Source organism: Manis javanica, chromosome 7, assembly GCF_040802235.1.
Source record: "Manis javanica isolate MJ-LG chromosome 7, MJ_LKY, whole genome shotgun sequence".
Lineage (NCBI taxonomy): Eukaryota > Metazoa > Chordata > Mammalia > Pholidota > Manidae > Manis > Manis javanica.
The window spans coordinates 24,961,830-24,983,969 of NC_133162.1; the positions used below are offsets into that span (position 1 = coordinate 24,961,830).

Sequence of the window (22,140 nt, forward strand, 5' to 3'; positions counted from 1 at the left end):
CCAAGATCTACAGCCAGCTTTGTGGGATCACACAAAAGAGTTTGGATCATTTCTTTCTAATGTGCAAAAGCCCATGGGCAGGTTACATGGTTGCACAAAAAAGGAGTCCTTTAGAAGTATGATCAAGATGCAATGTTAAAAAGTGTAACTTTACTCTGAAATGAGAAATAATCTCTTCTCTGCCATCTTACTCAATTTCAAGCTATAGTAAATGATCTGGGCAATTTTGAGGGTTGGGGAGGAGAGAAGGAGATAGACAGCTTTAGGTAGTTTTAGGAAGATACTTTAGTACCTAAATTCACTTGACCTGTGGCCCATGATAGACATCCCTCTGCATGGCCACCTAACAGAGAAGGGTTAGGATTGGGGAAACAGCAAATTTGCTCAGCCTCCTTTCTGAACCTGTGCCTTCGTTGTAGATGCCTCATGAATCCACAGTGGAACACACACATGTAGATATCAATGAGATGGAGTCTCCCCTTGCCACCCGGAACCGCACGTCAGTGGATTTCAAAGATACAGACTACAAGCGGCATCAGTTGACACGGTCGATTAGTGAGATTAAACCCCCCAACCTCTTCCCACTGGCGCCCCAGGAAATCACACACTGCCATGACGAAGACGATGATGAGGAGGAGGAGGAAGAGGAAGAATAAGGAGGAAAACGAAAACTCTAAGCATCCATTAAACAAGTTCTGGCAGGACTCACAGGAGCAAAGGATGTTCCTGTTTGGGTTCCAGTTGGGGAGGGTGGTGGGGACCTCCATCAAAGGCACATCTGGAAAGTTTCTGAAGACTTTAAAATATTGTAGTCATAGGGAGACACTTATTTTAGTTCTGTGTGTCTGCCCTCTTTGCAGATGGTTCAAAATTGTAATGGAGTCTGTACTGGAAGAAAGGATAAAGCCAGGCTGAACTGCATGCTGATGGCTCCATTGTGGCTTGTGACACTGTTTTTTCTTGTCTTATTTCATCATCAGTTAATCTTAGTGTATTGGATACACACAGGGTAGTGGAGAGTCTCAGATTGGAGCAAGGAGGAGGATGGGAAGAGGTGATCCAAAAAGGCTGTTCATGTTACAAACTGTGCTCTTACTCCAAAATCTGTCTTTTTCAGTGCATTACATAGTATTGTATATCAGTGGAGAAATACATTGTTTGCATTATCAAATGTAGTCTTCTGTTAAAGTCAAGGTTCCTTTTGCAAGCCTTTTAAGACTGCTGTCTGACAGTGGCTTTGCAGAAGTGTTTCATAGAACACTTCTAGGGCTGGTCTGGAACGGATTGCACCAATTTCACTTTGAGACAAAAGTCTTCATTTCTACATTTTTTTGATTGATAGCAAAAATGCTTGTTATCCAAAAACACTGTCTTTTTCTCATCTGGGATAAGTCTATAGAAAGAATTTAGCTGAAAGAAGATAAAGGAATAAGCCCCCATCCCTTCACCAAAGAAAAGGAGCTTCCTCCTTTTCCTATGACAGCATAACTGGGGGACCTCATTAGCATAGCTCATGCCCCCTAATGCAGCCTGCTTCATCCTCTTAAGTTTATTGCCGTATTTCAAAGTTGAGCATTAGAGGACAGGAAGAGAACTTTGTAAGCCAGAACCTTACTAATCCAGGGGGCACAATCAATCAGTGTGAATACATTCACTTCAGAATCGAAATCACTTGTTTTGAACAAGTACGGATCATTACTGTTCTCTAGGGTAGTACTAACTGCCTCACCAGTACAGTGAAAGTTGTACATTTTCACAGTGGTATGTACTCTTATTTTAACCTTCAGAGTTTCTTCCACTCTTACTGGCATTAGTCCACATGGGTGGGTAGATTAGCTGCTCTTGAATTTAATAAAGTATATTTCAATACAGACTTTGCCCCTTCCTATAGCACATCAGTAATGACTGTTGGTATTCAGGTAGGTTTAGGTTTGGCTTAGGGACATCAATTGGCATTCTCTTCTCTTAAAAGAAATAGAGTCTGGCATGGTTAATGGTTAAATTTGTAACAGTTAAATAGGACTCTTTTTCATAGGAATGTTTTTGGTATAGACTGAGGTGAGGTTTTTTTTTTTAATAGGTAAGGTACACAGCTCAGTAACTTAGCCATATTACCTTGCCACTTCCACTATATATGGCTTTCTAATAGTCACATCAAGAAACACACATTTGAACTAGTGTACCAGAAATATATGCTACTTCTAAGTATCAGATTAGGAATGCTATTGCAAATAGCAATTAGATACTATCCCTGTTCTAAAATTTAGAGTGTGTGTTTGTGGTCACCCCAGGTATTGTTCTCGAATTCAAGGTGGAGATGAAGCCCGGTTTCACCGTCTTAAATTTTCTCAAAGCCTAATAATTTCTAAGTGACTTACTGTAACTACAGAACTAACTTACTATAATCATACTTTATATATTTTCCTTTGTAGAGCAAGGACCAACATGACTACTTAAATTCAGCACACTTTAGTATTGTGTTATCTATGTAAGGTCTTACTACGTAAGAATTTTCTAGCCATTTCTCTCTCCTGCAGTGAGTCCAAAGACTGAGAAAAGCATGCAATTAGGATAAGTAAGGATTCCATAAGAGCCTAAGACCCAGAGCCGAGCGTTGCCTCTGAATATTGCTCCCGTTAGAAGTGTTCTGGGGAGTAAGTAGTCCATGGGTAGGCACTTAGGGCACCTGTATTTGGGCTTGTTAAAACATGAGTTTTTCTCTGCTGCCATTACTTAAGGAAGTTGAACTTAAATGTGCAATTTATTTTTTTAACCTGAGGCATTAGACTGAGAAGATGGCTCTTTGAAGATCTTCTCCCATTATAATCATACTGTACTGAGACTAACATTGAGAAAGCAAGCCCTTCAAGCTACCCTAAGGTACTTTAAGAAGTGGTTCTTAATAAGACTAGAATGACTTTGTGCTACAAGTCCTTTAGTCACATTAGTATTTTTTTTTAAGCAGCCACTTAAAAAAGCCACTTGTGACATGTCAGATTTGAAAGTGCTTTGTCCATGTTTAGTTATTTCTAAAATCAGATTTATTTACTTAAAAAATATTTTGTCAATAACCTTAAAGTCCTGCAATTTTTGCAAGGCTGCAGGAGCATTTAAAAATACCCTGTTTATTCACTGCAAATAGCTTGAGACAAACAACTGCATATCTAAATCTGCTTTAATGGTAGGAGCCTTGTCCACATTCCATGTTATGGAAACTATTTAACCTTTCTTTGATGGTGGGAAAAATGGTAGCTATGATCTAGCCACACAGTTAGCGGCCTGATTCCTCACTTGGTTTAGTAGTTTATCTCATGACATTCTTTATTGGTTAACTACAGAGCAAAGAACTCTTAAAGTTTTTCCTCAAAGGGAACAATGTCAAACCATACACAACTTTGTGAGGCCCTAGAATGAAATTTCTACCTAAGTAGCCTTGAAAATAAAGGAAAAGTGGTACACTACCACCAAAGAGCTGGGAGGACATGCAAACACACGGCAACCAGGCGGCTTCTGGTGACCCACGCCATCCCATCCTGTACCTCCACTAACAGTGGAAAGGGGCTCCAACTGCTCTCACTGCTGAGTATGTAGGAACAGCAGAAAGCAAGTCATCTAAAAGAATGCAGTGGTTTACAAAATGAACAAACCAGCTTTTCTATGTAACCTGGCGATCTCAGCCATTTTTCCATCCTCTGACCCAGTGTCTTCATCCCAAGGCTACAATGATCTGACTTGTTCCAACAAAGGGATATAGTTTGAAATATATAAGTACAGTTAAGTTCCTCTGAAGAGCTTTAACACAAAACAGGACTCCCAAATGAACACATTTTGTCTCAAGCTTGCTGACTCTGGTCCTGCAAGTGTAAGTATTCTATATTTTCCAATTTAAAACAAAATGACCAGTTTTTTAGTCTGGTCTTTTTGTGTTTCTTCCCACAAAATAAGATAAATCTTTTCTCCATTGTATTACTGGAAAAAAGGTGAATCAAATTGCTTCATCAATCAAGTTAGGTACAAATACGTTCCCAGATGCTCTTCTCTCCCACTGAGCTCTTCCCAAAGCCAGTCTGGCCAGGGCTGTAGTCGAGGATGAAGCATCTGAGCCAAGATAAACCTCACCACACTGATTGGAACTCAACATGCTAAGTGCACGTTCTTCTTATGAAAGCAGGAGTCCAAGTCTCACAAGGCCCTGAGATACTTTAGAGGATTTGCCAAGCAAACCTTCCCAACACTGAAAAATGTTTATTAAATAGCCAGTCTTTTTAGAGAGAGGGTTCTCACCAGAAGTAATCTTTGCCTTGTGGGTATGGGTATTTTGAAATCAACTTCATTTTTGGACCTATACCCTCAAGTCAATGTAGCAGAATTGTGGTAGGGAAGCTTGCTCAGTCATGTCTTAGCCTACTGTTGGAGTACCTCACAGTCACTAATACCTTAGCTGGAAAAGCACTTTGACAACAATTCTGGCAACTGATTTCCTCTTGCATGCTTAGGCCTTAAAACTATCTACCAGAGGAGATGGCTCACAATAATTCCCTTGTTCTGGGACTTACCGAAGAGCACAGATGTGAGGACCTTGGAAGGATAATGAATCATACGAAGAAAGGAGAAGAGTTTATAAGCCATCCAGTATAATCCAACCTTTTGGCTTATCTCTTTGTTAAACTACCTTCAAAAAGTATAAAGTTCAGAAATAAACTCCAGGCTATGGAAGGTCATTCAGTTTCTCTACAAGACTGATCACTATCTGTATCCTCAGAATTGCTGAGTTGAGAAGAGGCACTGGGAGACAATTTCTTACAGGAAATAGAAACCCCAGACCTCGTAAGGCTTAGAAATGAGCGTGGGCACCCCACTGATGCAGAGGAAAAACTTAGGTAAATCTCATCTGAGCAGGAGAAAAACCTCTATTTCCTGAGTTGAGCTCAGGGCTTATCTAGACAAAGTGAGGGAAGCAGGAAAAACTAGGCAAAGCAGCAGGGGAAATGATGTGCTGGAGAGTGTCCCTTCCCCATCCTCGCTTGCTGCTTTCTGCTTTGCTTCTAAGGAAACCAGCTAGGCTCTCAAGAAGGTAACATTTTGCTGGAATACAGATCTACTGTGTCCTACTTTCAAGAAGTTGGGAGTATTGATTGGGAAGGTGGGAGTGGTGGCCAGGTCAGACAATGTCTCAAAGCCAATCTTAGTCTTCACAGAAATGTTTCCATCCACAGGACAAGTGTAAGTAAAACAAGCCACAAACAACATAGTTAAACAAAATAACGGAAAATAAGGGACCAGAAATCAAGATGCTCAATTCTCAGAGCATGATCCTCCTTGGAATATAAAATAGAGATATAAGAGTGGAGGAGAAAAACGATTCCAAAAAGATGTGGTCTAGGAATGGCTCACAGAGGGGCTGTGGACCTCAACTGAAATGCTGCAGGGTCTGGTCCTGTAGGAGTGGGATAGGCAAGAAGGAACAGAAGACTTGAAGTGGTGATAGAAGAGGACATGGACCTCACGCTGATCAGGAATGCGATACCCACTGAATCCTGAAGAGCATCTGAACATGACTCACCACTCATGCCTGGTATTTTTAACTTAAAGGTGAACTGTCTCTGCTGCAACCTTTCTCCTCAGCTTCAAATAGCAGAGGATCTGCAGAGCCATTTTCATCTTCAAGAGCCAACTGAGAGGCTTGAATGAAGCCTTTGGTCTTGCCTAGGAAAAAAGACATTTGGCCAGCTGACCTGTGTACACATGACTGAGCAGCAAATGTCTGGGGGCAATTCAGTGGTAGTACATTTCCTTACTGAGAATGAACTCATGGGGCACAGACCACGATCCTTGCAGAGGAGAGCATGCCCCTGGAATTGGCTGTACCAGGCTGTAAGCTGGAGGCACAGTGTGAGCACCCACGTCTCTCTCAATGTAAGACTGTGTGGTGCATGCATGTCAAAGGAGACACCCTGCTTACTGCCATGCTGACAGTCCCAGATTTCCCACCAGTAAAGCCATGGAAGTAGGCAGGGGACCGAAGTTGGTGTTGCATAGGGGAAAGAGGGAACACACATCTGTTAGAAGGGTGAACAGAAAATCGTTTATCTAAATAGAATAGAAATGAACAAAAACCTTTTAAAACAATCACAAGATTTACAAATAAATTGGTACAAAATAAATAGGAAAGATTGCAAATCTACATCATCATTTGAATTATAAAATTCATTATGACAGCTCATGAAACTTACACATGTCATTTGTGCTTATTTAGGTTTATGTACACAGCTCTGAATACTGTGTTCAGAAAACTACTGAAAAGCATGAAATGTACACTATGATACAGTGAGTAAAGGCTAAGACAGATGAAAATCAGACACAAAGCAGGATCTTGAGGGCCAAGGCAATGTTGGCACTGGGCCTCAGAACTAAGGAAAGGCATATTAGAAGCCCAGATAGGCAGGTGGCTTCCATGATCCAGAGAGACGGATTCTGCAATCCAGGTGGGAATTAGAGGCCATCGCTATTGTGGGGCCACGCTGCTGACCTGGTTTGGGAGGGAGGGAGGCTCTGGTCTCACAGCTGTGCTATACCATTATACAGAGAATACACCCAGTAATTCACTACGAAACCACCTCTAAAGTATTTCACGGAGGTACTTGAGAGGCCCTGCCACAAAGCAGGAGACCTGCCTCCATCCTCTTCCAAACACTGGTCCCAGGGAGTAGAGGCGGGTCCAATAAAAGGGAGGGGGATGCTAGGGCCGACATAAGAGCAGCAACCTGTTTAAGACAAAAACAAAACTGCCTTCTCACCCACTTCAAGGGACAACAGAACCCTAGGCTCCATAGATAAGGGGCGCCAGAACAGATCTTGTCTTAGTCATAGACAATGTACTAACAGTAGAGGCGTATGTACATAATAAATAATATAAAATAAAGCATATACATTTGTGGACTTAAAGGACTCCAGGAACAGAATGTCAAGGGACCGATACACTCTACCTTCACAGTAGACTTCAGATGTAGGAAGTAATGACTCAGAAGCTAGGCTTGGGACTCGGAATTGACAGTCCTGGGACCTTGTTCCTCCCCAGTCCCTTCTACTCTGGGAACCTATGACCATTTGTTTATACCCAGTGAGCCTGGGCCTCCAACAAAAAGGGCAGACACCCAAGCCCCACCAAGTTCATTTGATAGTTCTCTCTGGGGTGAGGCTGAAGAGAATTCTGGCCCCAAAAGAATCAATTCCCAAGTGAATCTATTTAGTCAGATGTGAGCACATACCAGAAGATACCAAGGGAGGCAAGACAACACTCCCATTCTTCCAATTTGTTCGTGTTTAATACCCAGTATTACAGCACAAAAACGTACTCAAGTCCTTTTTATAGTATGTGTTGGATGTGTATATATAAACCTTAGCATACAAACTGCTAGAACCTTTTCATGTTGCTTCAAGTACAGCCTGGTATTTCCCATCAAAAGATACTTAAGACAATTCCAGTGAGATGATGTCAGCAACTCCAGCACATACACAAAGAGATCTAACTTGAGCTGAGCCACCGACAAAAGTCTAAGCAGCACAAAAAAAGGTCCTTGGCCCAAGGTGGTAGGAGGAAAGCTGCTCCAGGCTCTACGTTGCTATGAATTGCCATCTCCTCCTCCTGTCCTCAGGGCTGACCAGTGACTCCAGGTTCTCCCAACAGGGGAGAAGCAGACTGAAGAAAAGCCAGTGAGTAAGCACTCACTGCAGCAGAAAGCCTGCGACTGCTCGAGAATGAAGGCCACCGTCAGCCTTGAGGGACAGTGATCCCAGCAAGCTCACGGGTGCACTACGCACCTGCAAAAGGAGGCAAATGGACCTCATGTGAGAATTCTTCACTCCCTCTCCTATCGGCCTACTTGAATACAAAAAAGTATGAAACGATAAAGATCTGCAAATGGCCCTGAGGTATAAAAATCCACTGAGTAGGTTGCTCATTGATAAATTTACATTGGAAAAGTTACTGAATCCCCAAATTGCTTTCATATTGAACTCTCTAAATCCCTCCTAATTCTGAGTTAACCTACAACTCACCCAGATAACCTTGCCAGACAGAAGCACCACTAGGCGGGAGTCCAGAGTGGAACAAAGCCAGACCCAGGGCAAGAGCCTGTGTCCCCAGTTAGAAAGTGAGCACTGGTACCTCAGAAGCTTCCACACCCTAAACTGGCAGCTCAGCCTGGGAGTTTTCCTTAACATCCTGCAAGAAAAATCTTTCTGGGATCAAAGCTGAGAGGGAAGTTTTTCCCACTGCCCATGCCATCAGGGAGCTCGGGTTGGGTCATGTGCACCAAGCAAACTCTCCCTGGCAACTGCTTGCTTAGAATCCTAGGCAACAATGCAGGCGCCTTCCTGTGCCAACCCAGGTGAGCCCTATGCCTAGGACCACTGCTGGGGAACACCAGAAGCCTCTTGGTCCCCGGCCCAGGAAAGGCAAAGATGGCCACAAAGCCTTGGCTGGCTTCCAGAAGATGATAGGATTGAGTTATGGTTTTGTTTCTGACCAGCTAGGACAAAGCTCAATCAGTCAGGGCCTAGATCTGCTCCTCAACCAGAGAATTTGAGGGCAGAAGTTCATGGCCTGTGCTTAGCCCAAATTCCTACTGCTTCATTTCCTAGGGAAAACAATTCTACTTGTATCTACCACTATTTTCCTAGATTTGGAGAAGCTGGTCCTTTAGTCATATGGTACTGGGGCAGCACAGGTAAATAGATTCACAGTTAAATGTTCCATGTCAGAGTGAAGTTCTACATTCAACATTTCCACAAAAGTTCCTTGAAATAACATTTACAAAATGGCAAGATGCCCTACTACCTCCCATTTGGGGAAGTCAACCATGTCAGCATGGCCACTGAGTCCTCTTCTGGAAGTGAGGTGGGGAGGAAGGGAAGAACAGAGTTAAATGGGCTGTCCATTCAAATTCAGATTTTTCAGATTTTGTGAGAACCAAGGTTTAAGCTAGTTGATTAGCCCAAAACCCATGTACGAATCTTTGGAACCTGTTTCCCTAAGAGTTTAAATATATGATTTTGGACTTGCCTAGTGAACATGGAACAGAGAGAAAGAGACCTTGTCAAGCAGTAGGGGAAAAGCCCCTGTCATTTATAAAGAGAAAGCAGACTGTCCCGGGAACATCTGGATACTGGAGATCCAGTTCTAGGTGGAACCTTTGGGATGCCAGAGTGGTTGCTTAAGGGCAGGAGGAGGCCCTGTCTGGTCCCCCAGAGCTGGGCTCACTGAAGCAGCCTCAGAGGCCACTCTGAGGACAGTGAGGCTCTGAGTCTGACAATGGGGGTTCCTGCAGAATTCAGGACCCCAGGACCTACATCTGCCCCACAGCCGACTCCCCCACTCGCTTGCAAAGCAGAGAGGACAGTCCACCTATAGTGCTAAGAATTGGCTAATGCACATCAATATCTCGGCTATTTCATGGTCTTTCTCTGCCTGACTTCCATTTACTTTATAGACATAAACTGTAGCCAAAATCATTCTGCTGCTGCCCCAGAGAAGCAGTAAGCCGGCATTTCTCCTTCAACAGCCTGAAGTTTAGTTTCCAGCGGGAAAGTGTGGCCTGGAAGGAGAATCTGATTGTTCAGAGGTTGAAGGTTATTTGAAGTCTTGAGCTTCCCTGACAGATGTAACTACAGCCAAATTTAGCCCTCATTCCTTCAGGGACCAGACGTTATTTTTGGATTCCCTGTTGTTATAAAATAGTATGACTAACCAAAGGTAAAGAATGACTTGTAGAAAATAAATACAAACTTGGGAGGCTAGAATTTCATCTTCTTCGAGCCCCACCACAAAGCCAGCCTGCCAGCATCTTTAGAAAAAGGACTTTTCAAAAAGCCACCACACTGAATAGGTTAAGTATTGAGCAGTTAACTGTTTCTCCCTGAAGCCAAGGAGCCAGGAGCTGAACACTCTCTCCACTCCCACAGAGCTTTAGGATTCATAAAGGACGGTGGTGCTGTGAAAAAGATCCAACACACTAACTCTCATTGCAGAGGCTCCTGCCAGTAGCAGGGCACAGGGGGAGGACTGTATGTGGAGAAGAGGTCAGCTGGAAAGGCCGACAGGGCCAAGGTCCCGCAGGCCAGAGCAGCCACAGCTTGGCAGGCCAGGCTCCACCAGGGAAGGCAAGTGCCATCGGGCCATGGTGGTTGGGGGAGAAGCCTCTCCCCCTGCAAGGCCCAGGGATTCACTCTGTTATGGGGCACACCCTCCACACAGTCCTAGTTCCCATCACACAGGGGTTGTGCCCAGGTAGATGCATCTTAAGAAAAAGACCTTTTAACTTGAATGGATCTGTTAAATAAAAGGGAATACTCACAGTGCAGGGTCCCACTAACACCATGCACCACAGTGGGGGGCTTCAACCCATGGCAGCAGGCCCCTCAGCCCCCTTAGGGGGCACCCCTGTGACCATCTACCAGGTGAGGCCAGGACTTCCCTCACTGAGGGGTATGGCACCTTCAGAGGAAGACACTCCAGGACCGACGACCCAGAGGAAATACTGTGCTGAGCACGCAGGTGACACCAGAGCCTTCAGACTGCTCCCTGGGGGCAAGGCCAGACTGCTGCTGTTACTCCCCAGCTACAGCACCCAGCCTGGCATGCACTGTACTACCTTGATGAGGGAGAAGAAAGCCGTGGTTTGGCCCAAGGCTTCCCTTCATTCAGTGAGACCCAATAGAGAGAATATCTTCTTGGCTAGTGGCAGGTTGCAACGTGGACCAACAATTCTATATGAAAACTGCGGTATGAATTCATTTCAGGGTACAAATGTTGCTAACAGAATGCACAGACCCCTTGGGCTGACACTTAGCACACAGATAAGATAGTTAAGAGTTCACTCACTCAAGAAATACCTCCTGACATTAATTTCACTACATGTGATGAAACTGGTATTAAAATAAGACAGACACACATTAAATGGCCACAACACACATTTGGTTTCTGAATCCCTGTTTGGGGCCAAGCTGACCCTGGCTGTACAGGCAGCCTCTGGCTTGAGCCGCATCTGAGGCGGGAGGCAGAGGTCCTCGAGTGGGGATACAGCCACTGCTGGGTCTCACAGACCCAAGGACAGGAGAAGAGGGACAGAACTGGCCCCCTGGAAGAAGAGGCAGGGGCTGCCAGTCCCAGAGTTACCTCCTTCAAACACATGGGTCTAGACATGCCTTCTTGGTGGAGCACAGAGCACAGCTGGAAGGACTGGCTCCTCTGACAGCTACTTATGGCTCGGTGGGCAGGGGAGGGGCCTGACCTCCACACCACGTGTTTACTCAAAAGCCCCGTGGAAGATTTCCATTTGGCATTTGTGTAGCAGCATCTTGGGTTAACAAGAACAAGGATGGGGAGGTGGGTGACAGCGCTCCGTAAGCTGGGGCGCTGGGGCAGGGGAGAGGCCTGGCTGCACCAGAGTCCCAGGCTGAAGGAATGTCGGGATGAAGTCACCTTGCCTCTTGCCAATGATAAACCAGGGGTTTAAAAGTCATTAACATTCATCTTGGTGATAAGAATTCCTTAGTGTGGGAGAAAAATCACATTCCAAGCAAATGTTAAACCTGTCTGAGGGAAAGGGACACGGCTAAACATTAACTTAAAACAATGAGCTCAGAGAGGCAACTGCAGGTCCCTGTGCAGGCTCCACCCCGCAGTGCCCACAGACTCGCAGGTCTGCGTCAGCCGGCTTGCTTCATTCATCCTTCAAGTTCAACAGTGACACCCCCTGGGGCACAGAGGAAGGGGGCCCCCCGGGGAAGGTCACTGGAGGGGCAAATCCAGCCTATTAGGGTCACATCAGGGGGGCACAGCAGAGTTCAGACAGGACAACTTAAAACTCTGCTGTTTTAAGACTGTTTTAAAAGACACTTTTCGAAAACATTATCTCTTGAAAAAAAATAAATTGCAACAATTTTCAACTTCATGCAAATCAAGGGAGGAGGAGCATGAGTAATGCTAAAAGGTACAACTGAAAAAATAAACATGATTCTATTAGGGCAGAAGTTTGCCTCCAGAATCTCAAGTGCCACACCCTAGCTGTCGATTCCCTATCTCCAGTCTCCATTCCTACCCTCACTGTCCTTCTCTGCTGTTTCCAGGAAGGGGACAAAGTCTTTGGTCTCAGGATGTTGCAGGATGCAGCGTGGCACACAAGCTCACACTAATGGGATTCACGGTCAGATGGAGGCCAAGGCTGAGCACAGCCTGGCCCGGGGTCTCGGGAGTGGCCGGGGTGAGGGCCGACGGGGGGCCACCCTAGATGGCGCCTTCGTTGTGCAGGCTGTGATTGGCCTTGTTGTGAGTCACACAGTTCTGTTCATTGAGCAGGTTGGCCGTCTCATCTGGCAAACCGTCGTGCAGGTCCGTAAGAGTCAATTCAATTTTAGTGTTTTCACTGTCTGAAGACTGAGGAGTTTTGTCCATCCGGGATGCCATCAAGGCATTTTGGTATTGCTGTCTTGAGATCTGGGGCCAGAAGATGGTACAGAAGACAAACCAAGATCATGCTTATTTTCTTAGGTTTTCTTGTCTCGACATCATATTACACATTAGATGCCCCGAAAAGCCCCTAGGAGTTTCTCTAGGAGAAAATTATCCTCAAGGACAAACTGAGCCACTTTTCAAAGTTCCAGTTGACTCTGGTGAACAAGTCAGTTTTACTGATAGAAGCCATCTCCAAATTTTGTCTCAAAATTTCAGAGAGATTAAAAAATGGAGACAGGCTTCCAATGGCTTAAGCTGGCTTGTTCTCCAAAAAACATCTTTATTCTAGACTAAGAAAAGAAACCTATCTCCAGGGCAGAAGATAAGCAGAGGGTCCTTCCCACCCCATCCTGACAAGTCTTCTCACTCTCCGACCTCAGCCCTTTGGTGCCAACTGGAGTCACTAGAGCTGTGAGCTCGTGAGCACGCATCGAAAAAGGTTTACTCTTTTTCTCACCATCTCCAGCTCTCATTCCCTGAAAAAGCCACATGTGATTTGGCAATTCATTTGATAGAGCCACAGAGATAAATGAGTCGTGGGCACAGCATCTGGAGGCAGGGCCCGCCCAAAATAACTCAGGGCAGGCCCAGCGGCAGGGCTGCAGAGCCGAACCACTTGCTGTGCAAGTTGGCCGCCAACTGCCGGGTCCAGCCAAGCCCCTCTCTTCTCTCACCTTAACGAACTGAAGATCAGAAAGGGCTCGCACTGAGTAATCGGGGATGTAGACTTGGAGGAATGAAGAGCTGAGCTGATTACTGCTGCTCCCCAGCGTCGGTGTTACTGCATCAATCCGGTCACTTCGACTGAGAGAGTCTGAATGATTCAAGCCACATGGGCGTGGAGGGGACTTGTTTTCACCTGGAAAAGGAGAGAAAAGCCCAACAACATTTTAAGTGAGGTAGATACAACCAATAAAAGCTTTCTTTATTTTCCATATAATAAAAAAGTAATAACATACAAGCTCCATATACCAGCTGTAGGCCTGAACTGTCAGAGTGCCCTGCGACACACTCAGTGGCTTCCCGTCAGCAGCGAGTTCCCCTGAGTTCAGCTGCTGTGGCCTCGTTCACATGAACACAGTCCTTCCCAAGTCTCCAATAACAAAGCTCTGCAGCTGCTCCCTGATGTCAGGAGCACCACCAGGCACTAAGAAATGCACAGGCCAAAGGGGCACGAGGCCCACAGCACAGAAGCTACATGACACAAAACCTGGGCCGTGAGAAGGCAGCACTTCGTTACTTTACCAGAAGCAAAAGCAAAGGACTCCAGAATGTTCGTAAATCAGTACGTGTTTTAAAGGGATTGAAATAGTTCTGTCTGCTCGAACCATACCCCCAGCCAAACCTATTATCTTTGTCTCTGATGCCATAAAATCTCCATCAGGCAGCCCAAGGACATCTCAGGACTTCAGGGGCTCTAGAACCACACAACAAACCCTTAAAGGCCTGAGGAAGTCACCTTGGGTGCTACTACGGGCTTCTTCAGGGACCTGGGGAGTACTCTCTCATTAAAACAAAGCGAAAGGAAATTCAGTTAAGTCCATCTGTTGTTGCTCCTAAAGGTAAATTCACAGTAGCTTCTAATATAAATTAAAAAGACAACCTACCCTCTCACCAGTGGTTCCTCCATACTTGCTTTTACAGTCAAAACTATTCTACAAATATTAACTGGGCGCCCACATCGGACAGGTCCTAACTTGATTATGTCAAGGTCTAGGGAGGATCAATTCTCCCAGCTGACAGGTGGCTCCTCTTTGCAATGTGACCCTGACAGATACTCCCACCGAAGAGCTGCCCTCACTAGACCTGCCCTTTAAACTGGAAAGTCTGTTATGGTGCCCACCAAAATCTGCCTTCCCAACTTCAGATACCTGTCTCCCCCGAGCTCTATTCTCCTGGGCGACCGGCATTCCTCTGCCACTTGAAACAGCCCTTATAAGTTTGAAGAGAGTTTTGTTCTCAAGTTTCTTCTTCTCCAGGCTAACACTTCAGCCATTCTTCACCTCCCGTTTTACCAGCCCTCACCCATCCTGACCACCATCCCATTAGGTAAATGTCCCTCTTAAAATTTGACACCCAGAACAAAACATGATGGGTACTTGGGGAACCCCAAATGATGAGTTCACTCTCTCCTAAAATTTTCATGTCAGTTGCCAATTTTCCATTGTTAGTCAAAATTAAACTCAGAGAAACCATCCTCTTGTTGCTTCTACTTTTTCTAAGAAAACAAGGCAAATTAATAATTTATCGGGTGTTTTCTTTTAGCAGAATGGAACTTTGATCAGATGATCCAACTTTTCTAAGCATCAGAGTCCTAATCTATAAAAGGTAGAAAATAGTAGTACCCATCCTTCATTAGGCTTGAAGAGGATTCAAAATGAGGTAATACATAAGGTACTTATTAGCATGGCATCTGACACCGATAAATACCTGATAAATGAGCCGGTTAACATCGCTATATTCTTTCTTGTCAGCTTCACCCCAACCTCTTCACCATGCGCCCCCTCCATATTTGTGATGACTTCACCCAGGCTGACAGATGAAACAGTTCTTTGGAACAAGGGGATCCCACTGTATCCCTGGGCTTTAGCCCCAAATCATATCTCCATTTCTAAAAATACCTTCCAAATAGTGTTTACAGTTTATAAAAACAAAATATTTAAAGGGCACTTTGCTTATCGATCAGCCTCTGTGCATTGGCAGCTAGATGTTGGAGGCCTTAAGTAGAATTTCTGAGTTTCTTGATATTTCCTCCTGAGAAGGATTACAGTACAATTTCTCTGGTCTCCTAAGGTGCCCAGACTCATAGTCAGCTTCCTCCCAACCCACTGCCATCTGTTTTTGTGAGATGGGCCCTCTCCTGTGCCAGGAACACCCTGCCTGGTGTCACAGCCACTTTTTGGAAGCAGACCCTGTTCTCCAGGACGCCTCCTGCAGCTCGCCAGGGACCCGGCACACCTGGCCTTTCATCCACATGCAGTGAGGTGAGTGAGTATTCACACCAGGAGAGCAAAGACTGAGTGGCTGCTCCCACCTCCTCCCAGTTCCCGTCATGGTTTTTTGCCTAGGTGTATGTGCCTAAGTTTTATGACAGTAACTATGAAAAAAACTTGTGCCTCTCAAAATTGTTTCTTTCTGTTTTTTGTCTTGGCCTGTTTTATTCATCCTCCTTCAGAATCCTTTCTTTTTGCTAGTAAGCTAGAGAGATACAAGAAAGAAACTGTTCCAGCCTCTCCTTTGGAACAAGGCATCTTTTGGAAGAGGCTGGAAATCACAGGTTTAGTTCAATCCCCACTTACTACATATCATAATTATTGTAATGCCAGCATCCCCATGGTCTGGACCCACAAAATTCTTTTTTCTATTGCTGGACCAGGTGGAGTGGGCAGAGCTAAGAAATTCTAAGTTCTGTGGAAAAAGCAAAATACAAATGACATATCCATGAGCTTTGTCCAAAAGTCACTTCACTTCAGTACCTGTGATATTTTAAATAGATAGCAGATGCTAGCAAATAATGTGGGGAGAAATGCAAACCTATGCCCATGTACGTGTAAATAAATATTTATGTGTGTATATGTATGTGTATACATGCATGTGCATGTATGTATATTCTGCCTGCTGGTCTGATTCATATAGCTCTGTAAATAACATTTTATCCCCAAACACCCCAAACATTTTAAGAGCAAAGATTTGAGGGAAGATTAACTTCTTTCGAAGTATTTCTTCCTTTATCAAATACCAGCTTTTTAGAGTTTTGCTAAAACTGGATTATGAAGCACAAATTTCATTAGATTTAAAAATATAAGCTGCATGGAACTAAATAAATACAGAAAAGTTGTATTACCAAATAGGAGAGCCCTAAATTTTAATTAAAGAAAGATTAAACCTTTGCCTTTCTTTTTAGCAGCTGGACATACTGGCCAGGCGTGACCAGACTCTCCTGCAGGGCAACAACCAGTGGCTGGTTAGGAATGTGCACAGGGTTAATTTCAAAACAAAGAGGAGGCAACAGGCTAGGCAGGGCCACCTGACAGGGGGCAGAAATACGTGCACCCCATTTACATGGATGCTGGAAAAAGAACTGAAGAAACAGGAACATTGTGGGCCTCTGTGGGTGGGGTGCTTCTGTTCACTAAGAAAAGGTCACAGTCCTGAGGCTTGTGGCTGAATGTGTGTTGTGGAAGTATCCTTGAGTTTTGAGCCCCTGAGGGCCCCTGCAAACTCCACACACCAGGACTTGGCTGAGGTCAGAGAAAGAACAAAAAGAGCACCCTTTTGCTGCTCTGAAAAATCTCAGGTGGGCAGGCAGGAGACCTGAGGATCCATGTCAATCATTTCCCCATTTCCATTTCTCATCACTGTTCCCGTTCCAAGACTCACAGCCTTTTCCCACTGGCTGTGGGCTTATGCTTTCCTGGGTAACTCACCATGAAGTCATAGAAACGTGGGATTTTAGAACTCAAAGAAAAACTGAAAACGGCTTTGACCACATCAAGGGGACAGTCCTGTGGCAGCTAGTCAAGGGAAGCAACGAGAAGAATTATGAAAAGGAAACATGCAGAATTACCTGGAGAACCTGCTGCTAACAACTCTGTTCTGCTGACAACAAAGGTACGAGACAGGGACAAAGGAACTGAAAATGGAGAAAAACAGCATGAGACCGTATCAAAAGGCGAGAAAGGAGATCTCTGTAATCAAGGGACAGGAGTGGATAAATACGTCTTCTACCAATACAAGTATTCAATTCCAGAAATGCAAAAGCCTGTGACCTTATGCAAACAACAGGACAAACACTCCTTTGCAGGCAGAAGACTACAGGGAGGCTGAATCAGGAGAAATCCTGTTCAGATGCTTTTCTAACCCAGAAATCCTTTTGGCCATTAATATCCAATTGGGGTTTAAAGCTGCAAATGTGCTCTTCCTAAGGACACTTAGGTGGTAACCAGCCACACAAAAAGGGAGCTCGACTCAACCGCCGCAAGAGCGCGAGCCAAGGACCCCGTAACTCATGCGCCACATGGCTTCCGGTGCTTCTGAGGCAGGCAATTCTTCAATCATTTACATTCTTAATCAGTCTGACTGTCATTCTGACCCGATGCTCTGAATTGTTTTTGGAATACTCTGAAATTTCAAAGTATTAGAGGACAGAAAGTAAAGAATGAGACAACAGATTTCCTGGGAGTGGGAGACCAAAGCCGTCCTCACCGCTGCTAGGTACTCAGACAGGGAGCTGCGGCTCCGTCTGCTGGAGAAGGCCAGTCAGCACTGCCCTCCTGTGCGGGAGTCAGATTTTCTGGAAAGGGTTTCTTTTTTTTTTTAATTGAAGTATAAGTGATATACAATTGGGTAAGTCCTGATAACTGATTACTGTAGGATTTTTCTAGGCAATCAACATTAAGAAATACAAGTATTATATTGAGGTTATTTTACTAAATGTATCTCTCAATGAATACACAAAGTCCCAAATCCTAGTTGTAAAGTAGAATATTTTGCTTTGTAATGAATAATATGTTATTAATGAAATTCCCTTCCTTCCCAGCATTTCCAAACCAGGTAAAGCCATTGCAGCCCCACAGGTGTTGTATATGGAAGGTCCACTCTTCAATTCCTTTGCAGAATGGGGCTTACCCTTATATGAGTCCATAATTCAATATGAACTGGCTATTATCCAGGTTTTAGTAATCAATAAAAATGTACACCTTACTTTTCTAGCTTTCTTTTCAAAGCCACCTTATGATTCTGATTCCACTAACCTGGGCTAATGTGATATTGGTTGCCAAACAGAAGTCACAATCTCCACACCTGTTACACCAACATTTCCTCTTGTGCTTTAAAGGTTACAAAGCACCTGTGTAAGTGCCATCACGTTCTATTCTTCTAACAAGAGCGTGTATATTCTTTTAATAATGAGGAAGCCAAGGGGCTTTCTCAAAGTCAGGCATCCCCGGGCCTAGTTAAGAATCTCCCTCCCTGTCTCTGCACTAGCAGTGGGAACAGAAGATCACCTCCAAGTTTACAGCAGACGCCTACTAATTAAGTGGGCTTGGAGAGACCCCGTGTTCACTCTGGGTGTTAGCTGGGTGACTCAAAGTTCCACACCAGGATAGTGAAGATGCATCTGGGGCAGGGAGGTTTAGAAATGTGAGAGAATCCTCGATTTCCCTGGTTTCCAACTGTAACATCTTTGGGTGCCTAAGACATAGTGCAGCGCCATACATGAGGCCCAATGTCACAAGAACAGACTGTCTGAGACAGGTTTTGGGATGGGCTATTTTTAAGTTTGAGGTTTATAAAAGTCGTTCCCTAGCACAGCATATTATTTGGTATTGTTGCCACAAGATGGCACTCCAGCACCTCTGTTTACCTGCCTGCCCTGTTCCAGCCAAGACAGCAAGCAAAGCAAAGAGGGACCATTCAAGTCCCATCCCAGAGGTCAGCCAGGGATCTGTGTCCACGTTCCTACAAGCAAGGACAGACACCACTTGATGGCATCTTGTGCTCAGAGCACTCAGCCAATACCCCATGGCACACCCACCCTTAGCTGGCCGACTCAACTGGCCAGCACTCTAGGTAAGAAGAGCTGCCTATAGGCAATAAATATATATATTGACAACCGCATGCATACTTGGGAGAATGCAAATTTAAAGGCCTCCAGAATAGTTGGCATTTAAAAGATTCAACAACATCAAATGGTGAATGTGGAGTAACTAACTGAGGCTCTCCGTCAGCACAGGTAGGAGTGTGTGAACTGCAATAGCCACTGGAAAACTCTTGAGCAGTAGCCACGACAGCTGAAGGCATCATATACCCTAAGGACCCCATAAATCCATCCCAAAAGGAATGTACACGTGTTCGCTGAAAGACACATACAAGTGTTCGCAGCCACACCATTCACAGTTGGTCCCAAACGGCATCCCAGGGTCCATCAGCAATGAAAAGATAAATGCATTGCTGTATATTCACACAGTGAAATAGAACACAGCAATAAGAAGGAGATGCACACACAACACAGATGAATGTAACAAGGAGAAGCCGGACTCAGTGTAACACATCCTGTGTGACCCATTTACGTAAAGGTCAAAGACAGGCAAAATTAGTCTACACGTAGAAGTCCTGACAGCAGTTACTTTTGGGGGATAGTGACCGAAAGGGAGTGTGGTGGCAGGGGTTCTGGGATGGTTTGTGATGTTCCAGCTCTTGATCTGGGTACTAGTTTGCATTGGAGTGCTCAGTTTGTGAAAATTCATGGAGGCATATATACTTATGATTTGTGCAGGGTTTTTTGCATACATACTTCAATAAAAAGTTCAGGAAGTAAATAAATAGGGTTAGCTGGTTACAGAAAGAAAGATGATAGTAAAACATAGCCCTGCCCTAAGAGGCTGAGAAGGAAACTCACCTGGAGAGGCTGTAAGGGCCATTACACCATAGTAAGAAAAAGCACTGGCTTCAAACTTCATACCTTCTTTCCCAGCTTCTACTTCCACTTTCCCCTATGAATAGACAAGGGGAGCATTTTCAGTCCAGTTACATGAACCTATTTGTAAACTCTGTGCAAGATCCGGTCCTCCCACACATATTTGTCTAAATTCCTTTCCCAACAATCCCCAGGAAGCAAAGCTTCAGATAATCTATCTCACTTAGAAGAAAGAGTTAATTCATCTTAAATACAAAAATTGGATTTGGCTGGAGAGGCAGAGATGACAGAGCTGTGATGTAAAATTCTGGCGAGTCTGCTCAGTATTTTCCCAGCTACTTTAGTTACAATTCCTCAGCCCTCCTAGTCAGAAAATGATGGTGCTCTTGCTCCACCAGCGGGACCAACACTGAGAAGATGCTCAGTGGTGGTCACCCTGGCTGTCCTTCAGGCGTCTTGAGTTGGAGCAGAGTCGGGGCAAATGTGGCTTGTAGCCATGGAATAGAGAGGGCTCAGCAGGCTCCCAGGGGCACAGCCGACTCTGGTCTTGCTAGCACGGCATCCTGACCATGCAGCAGACAGTGCCCCGGACCCTCCAGGGGCAATGTGACACCGTGGTGCTTTCTCCTCTCTTGGAAAAGCACCTTAAGAAATCTCCTTCTATCCAATGAAACCTTTCCTAAGGTTTTCCCTTTTCTCCCCTCTTCTAACTTGTCTACAACTTTTCCTTCACTCAGCACCTCCTCTGGGACAGACAGATTCTGCCTTGTTCATTCTGCCGCCTTCAGGTCCACTATAATCCCTTCATGGCGGGTGCTCAGTCTAGTTTTCTGGGCCACCGAAATGCCCTAGTAAGTGAGCTCACGTCTAGATTTCCAAGCCAAGGGTTAGAACAGCTCTTGTCCATACCACCTGTAACTGCTTCTCCAATGAGAGGGCACCTTTCTGGTGCAGCCTTTACAATGGGTCAACAAAAATTAAACTCCCATTTATTGAAGAGGAAATGTGCTAACAATTCATAAGGTTTTATTCATTAGCGCTCAGAAATCTATGAAGCAGACACAACCATCCCCCTTGTGTACATCAGGAGAGTGGAGCTCAGAAAGACTAAGTAACCCAAGAACAAGCTCTTAAGCAATACGCTACACTATGCCACCCACTGACACAGACTATTATTTGATCATTCCCTATTATTCTGTACTAAATTCCCAATTATGGAAGACCTTCCTCAAATCATTTCCTCAGAGAACTGTACTATTGGTTGTCTCTCTTAGGTTTTCATTCACTCAATGGAAAGACAAGTTTTATCAATTCCTAACCAATTCTCTTGTTCTAAGAAAGGAACTGAAAACTCCATCTATAATATAAAGTTAACCTGCGAACAAGTCGGTGCTGAGAAGCCTGAACACACAGGGTCCTAGATGCTGTGGAGCCTTGTGAGAGGCCAGTTCTTGTCCTCCAAGAGCTTACAGTCCCATAGGCAGCATGGGAAAATCAGTGATACAAGGCAGTAAAGCCAAGTCCTACTCCAAGAAAAGGCCAAAAAGAATAAGGAATTCAGAGAAAAAACGTACTTCCTGTTCTTGTATAAACACAAAGTTTATACAGAAGGAAAATCTAAGGGGAAGTAGAACTTTTTTGAGCCAAGAGGAGGGAACAGTGTGAAGGGAGGTCAGAGGTGGGTGACAGCAGATGGCAGGCTTCCCTCTGTCGGGAAGAAGCTGAGACAGGTTTGCAAGAGCCCTCGGGCGAGCAGGTCAGAGTAGGACATCCGTGAAGCCCCGCTAATGAGCCAGGTTCTGGGCAGAGGGCACAGCTTCAGGAAGACGACGTCTGGACATACCGCAGAACGGGAACGACGGGACTGGGGGAAGACTGCTTGAGAGAAGCCACAGATAAGGAATCCACGTAATTTGGTGAAACCATTAAGGAGAAAGAAGTGTAAGGGAGGGGGCGGGGGAGTCCATGAGCCCACGAGACGTTCACTGAGTGACTTGGAAAACGGGGACACTGTGAGTGGAGAGGGCAAGTCGGGAAGGGCTGCATGAGGGCTGGAGGCCAGAAGGAAAGGACAAATCCCCTTTAAGAACAAAGCTTTTTAAGAGTCCATCAGAAAGGCTGAAATGGAAGAACGAAGGTCAGGAGAAAGGTCAGAACTGGAGGTGGGGAATCTGACAGCAGGTTAGAGGAAGTGAGTGGAGAGAGAAGA

General features: G+C 44.9%; 2 protein-coding genes across 14 annotated transcripts in view; one reads left to right on the forward strand and one right to left on the reverse strand.

The window, feature by feature from the left end:
- NT5C2 (5'-nucleotidase, cytosolic II) overlaps positions 1–1,171 on the forward strand; it is a 146,945-nt gene extending 145,774 nt beyond the window's left edge. For all 12 annotated transcript variants that reach the window (XM_037001339.2, XM_037001340.1, XM_037001341.2 and 9 more), the window contains one exon: positions 420–1,171. In XM_037001339.2, the coding sequence (XP_036857234.1) occupies positions 420–656 (237 nt within the window). In that variant the 3' untranslated portion in view covers positions 657–1,171. The remainder of the gene's footprint in view (positions 1–419) is intronic.
- Positions 1,172–1,687: 516 nt separating this feature from the next.
- CNNM2 (cyclin and CBS domain divalent metal cation transport mediator 2) overlaps positions 1,688–22,140 on the reverse strand; it is a 139,139-nt gene continuing 118,686 nt past the window's right edge. The window contains exons 5-8 of one of the 2 annotated variants that reach the window (XM_037001330.2): positions 19,914–20,007; positions 17,082–17,147; positions 13,189–13,373; positions 1,688–12,496 (exon numbers count right to left, since the gene is read on the reverse strand). In XM_037001330.2, the coding sequence (XP_036857225.1) occupies positions 12,287–12,496; positions 13,189–13,373; positions 17,082–17,147; positions 19,914–20,007 (555 nt within the window). In that variant the 3' untranslated portion in view covers positions 1,688–12,286. The remainder of the gene's footprint in view (positions 12,497–13,188; positions 13,374–17,081; positions 17,148–19,913; positions 20,008–22,140) is intronic. The other variant, XM_037001331.2, reaches the window with a different exon arrangement.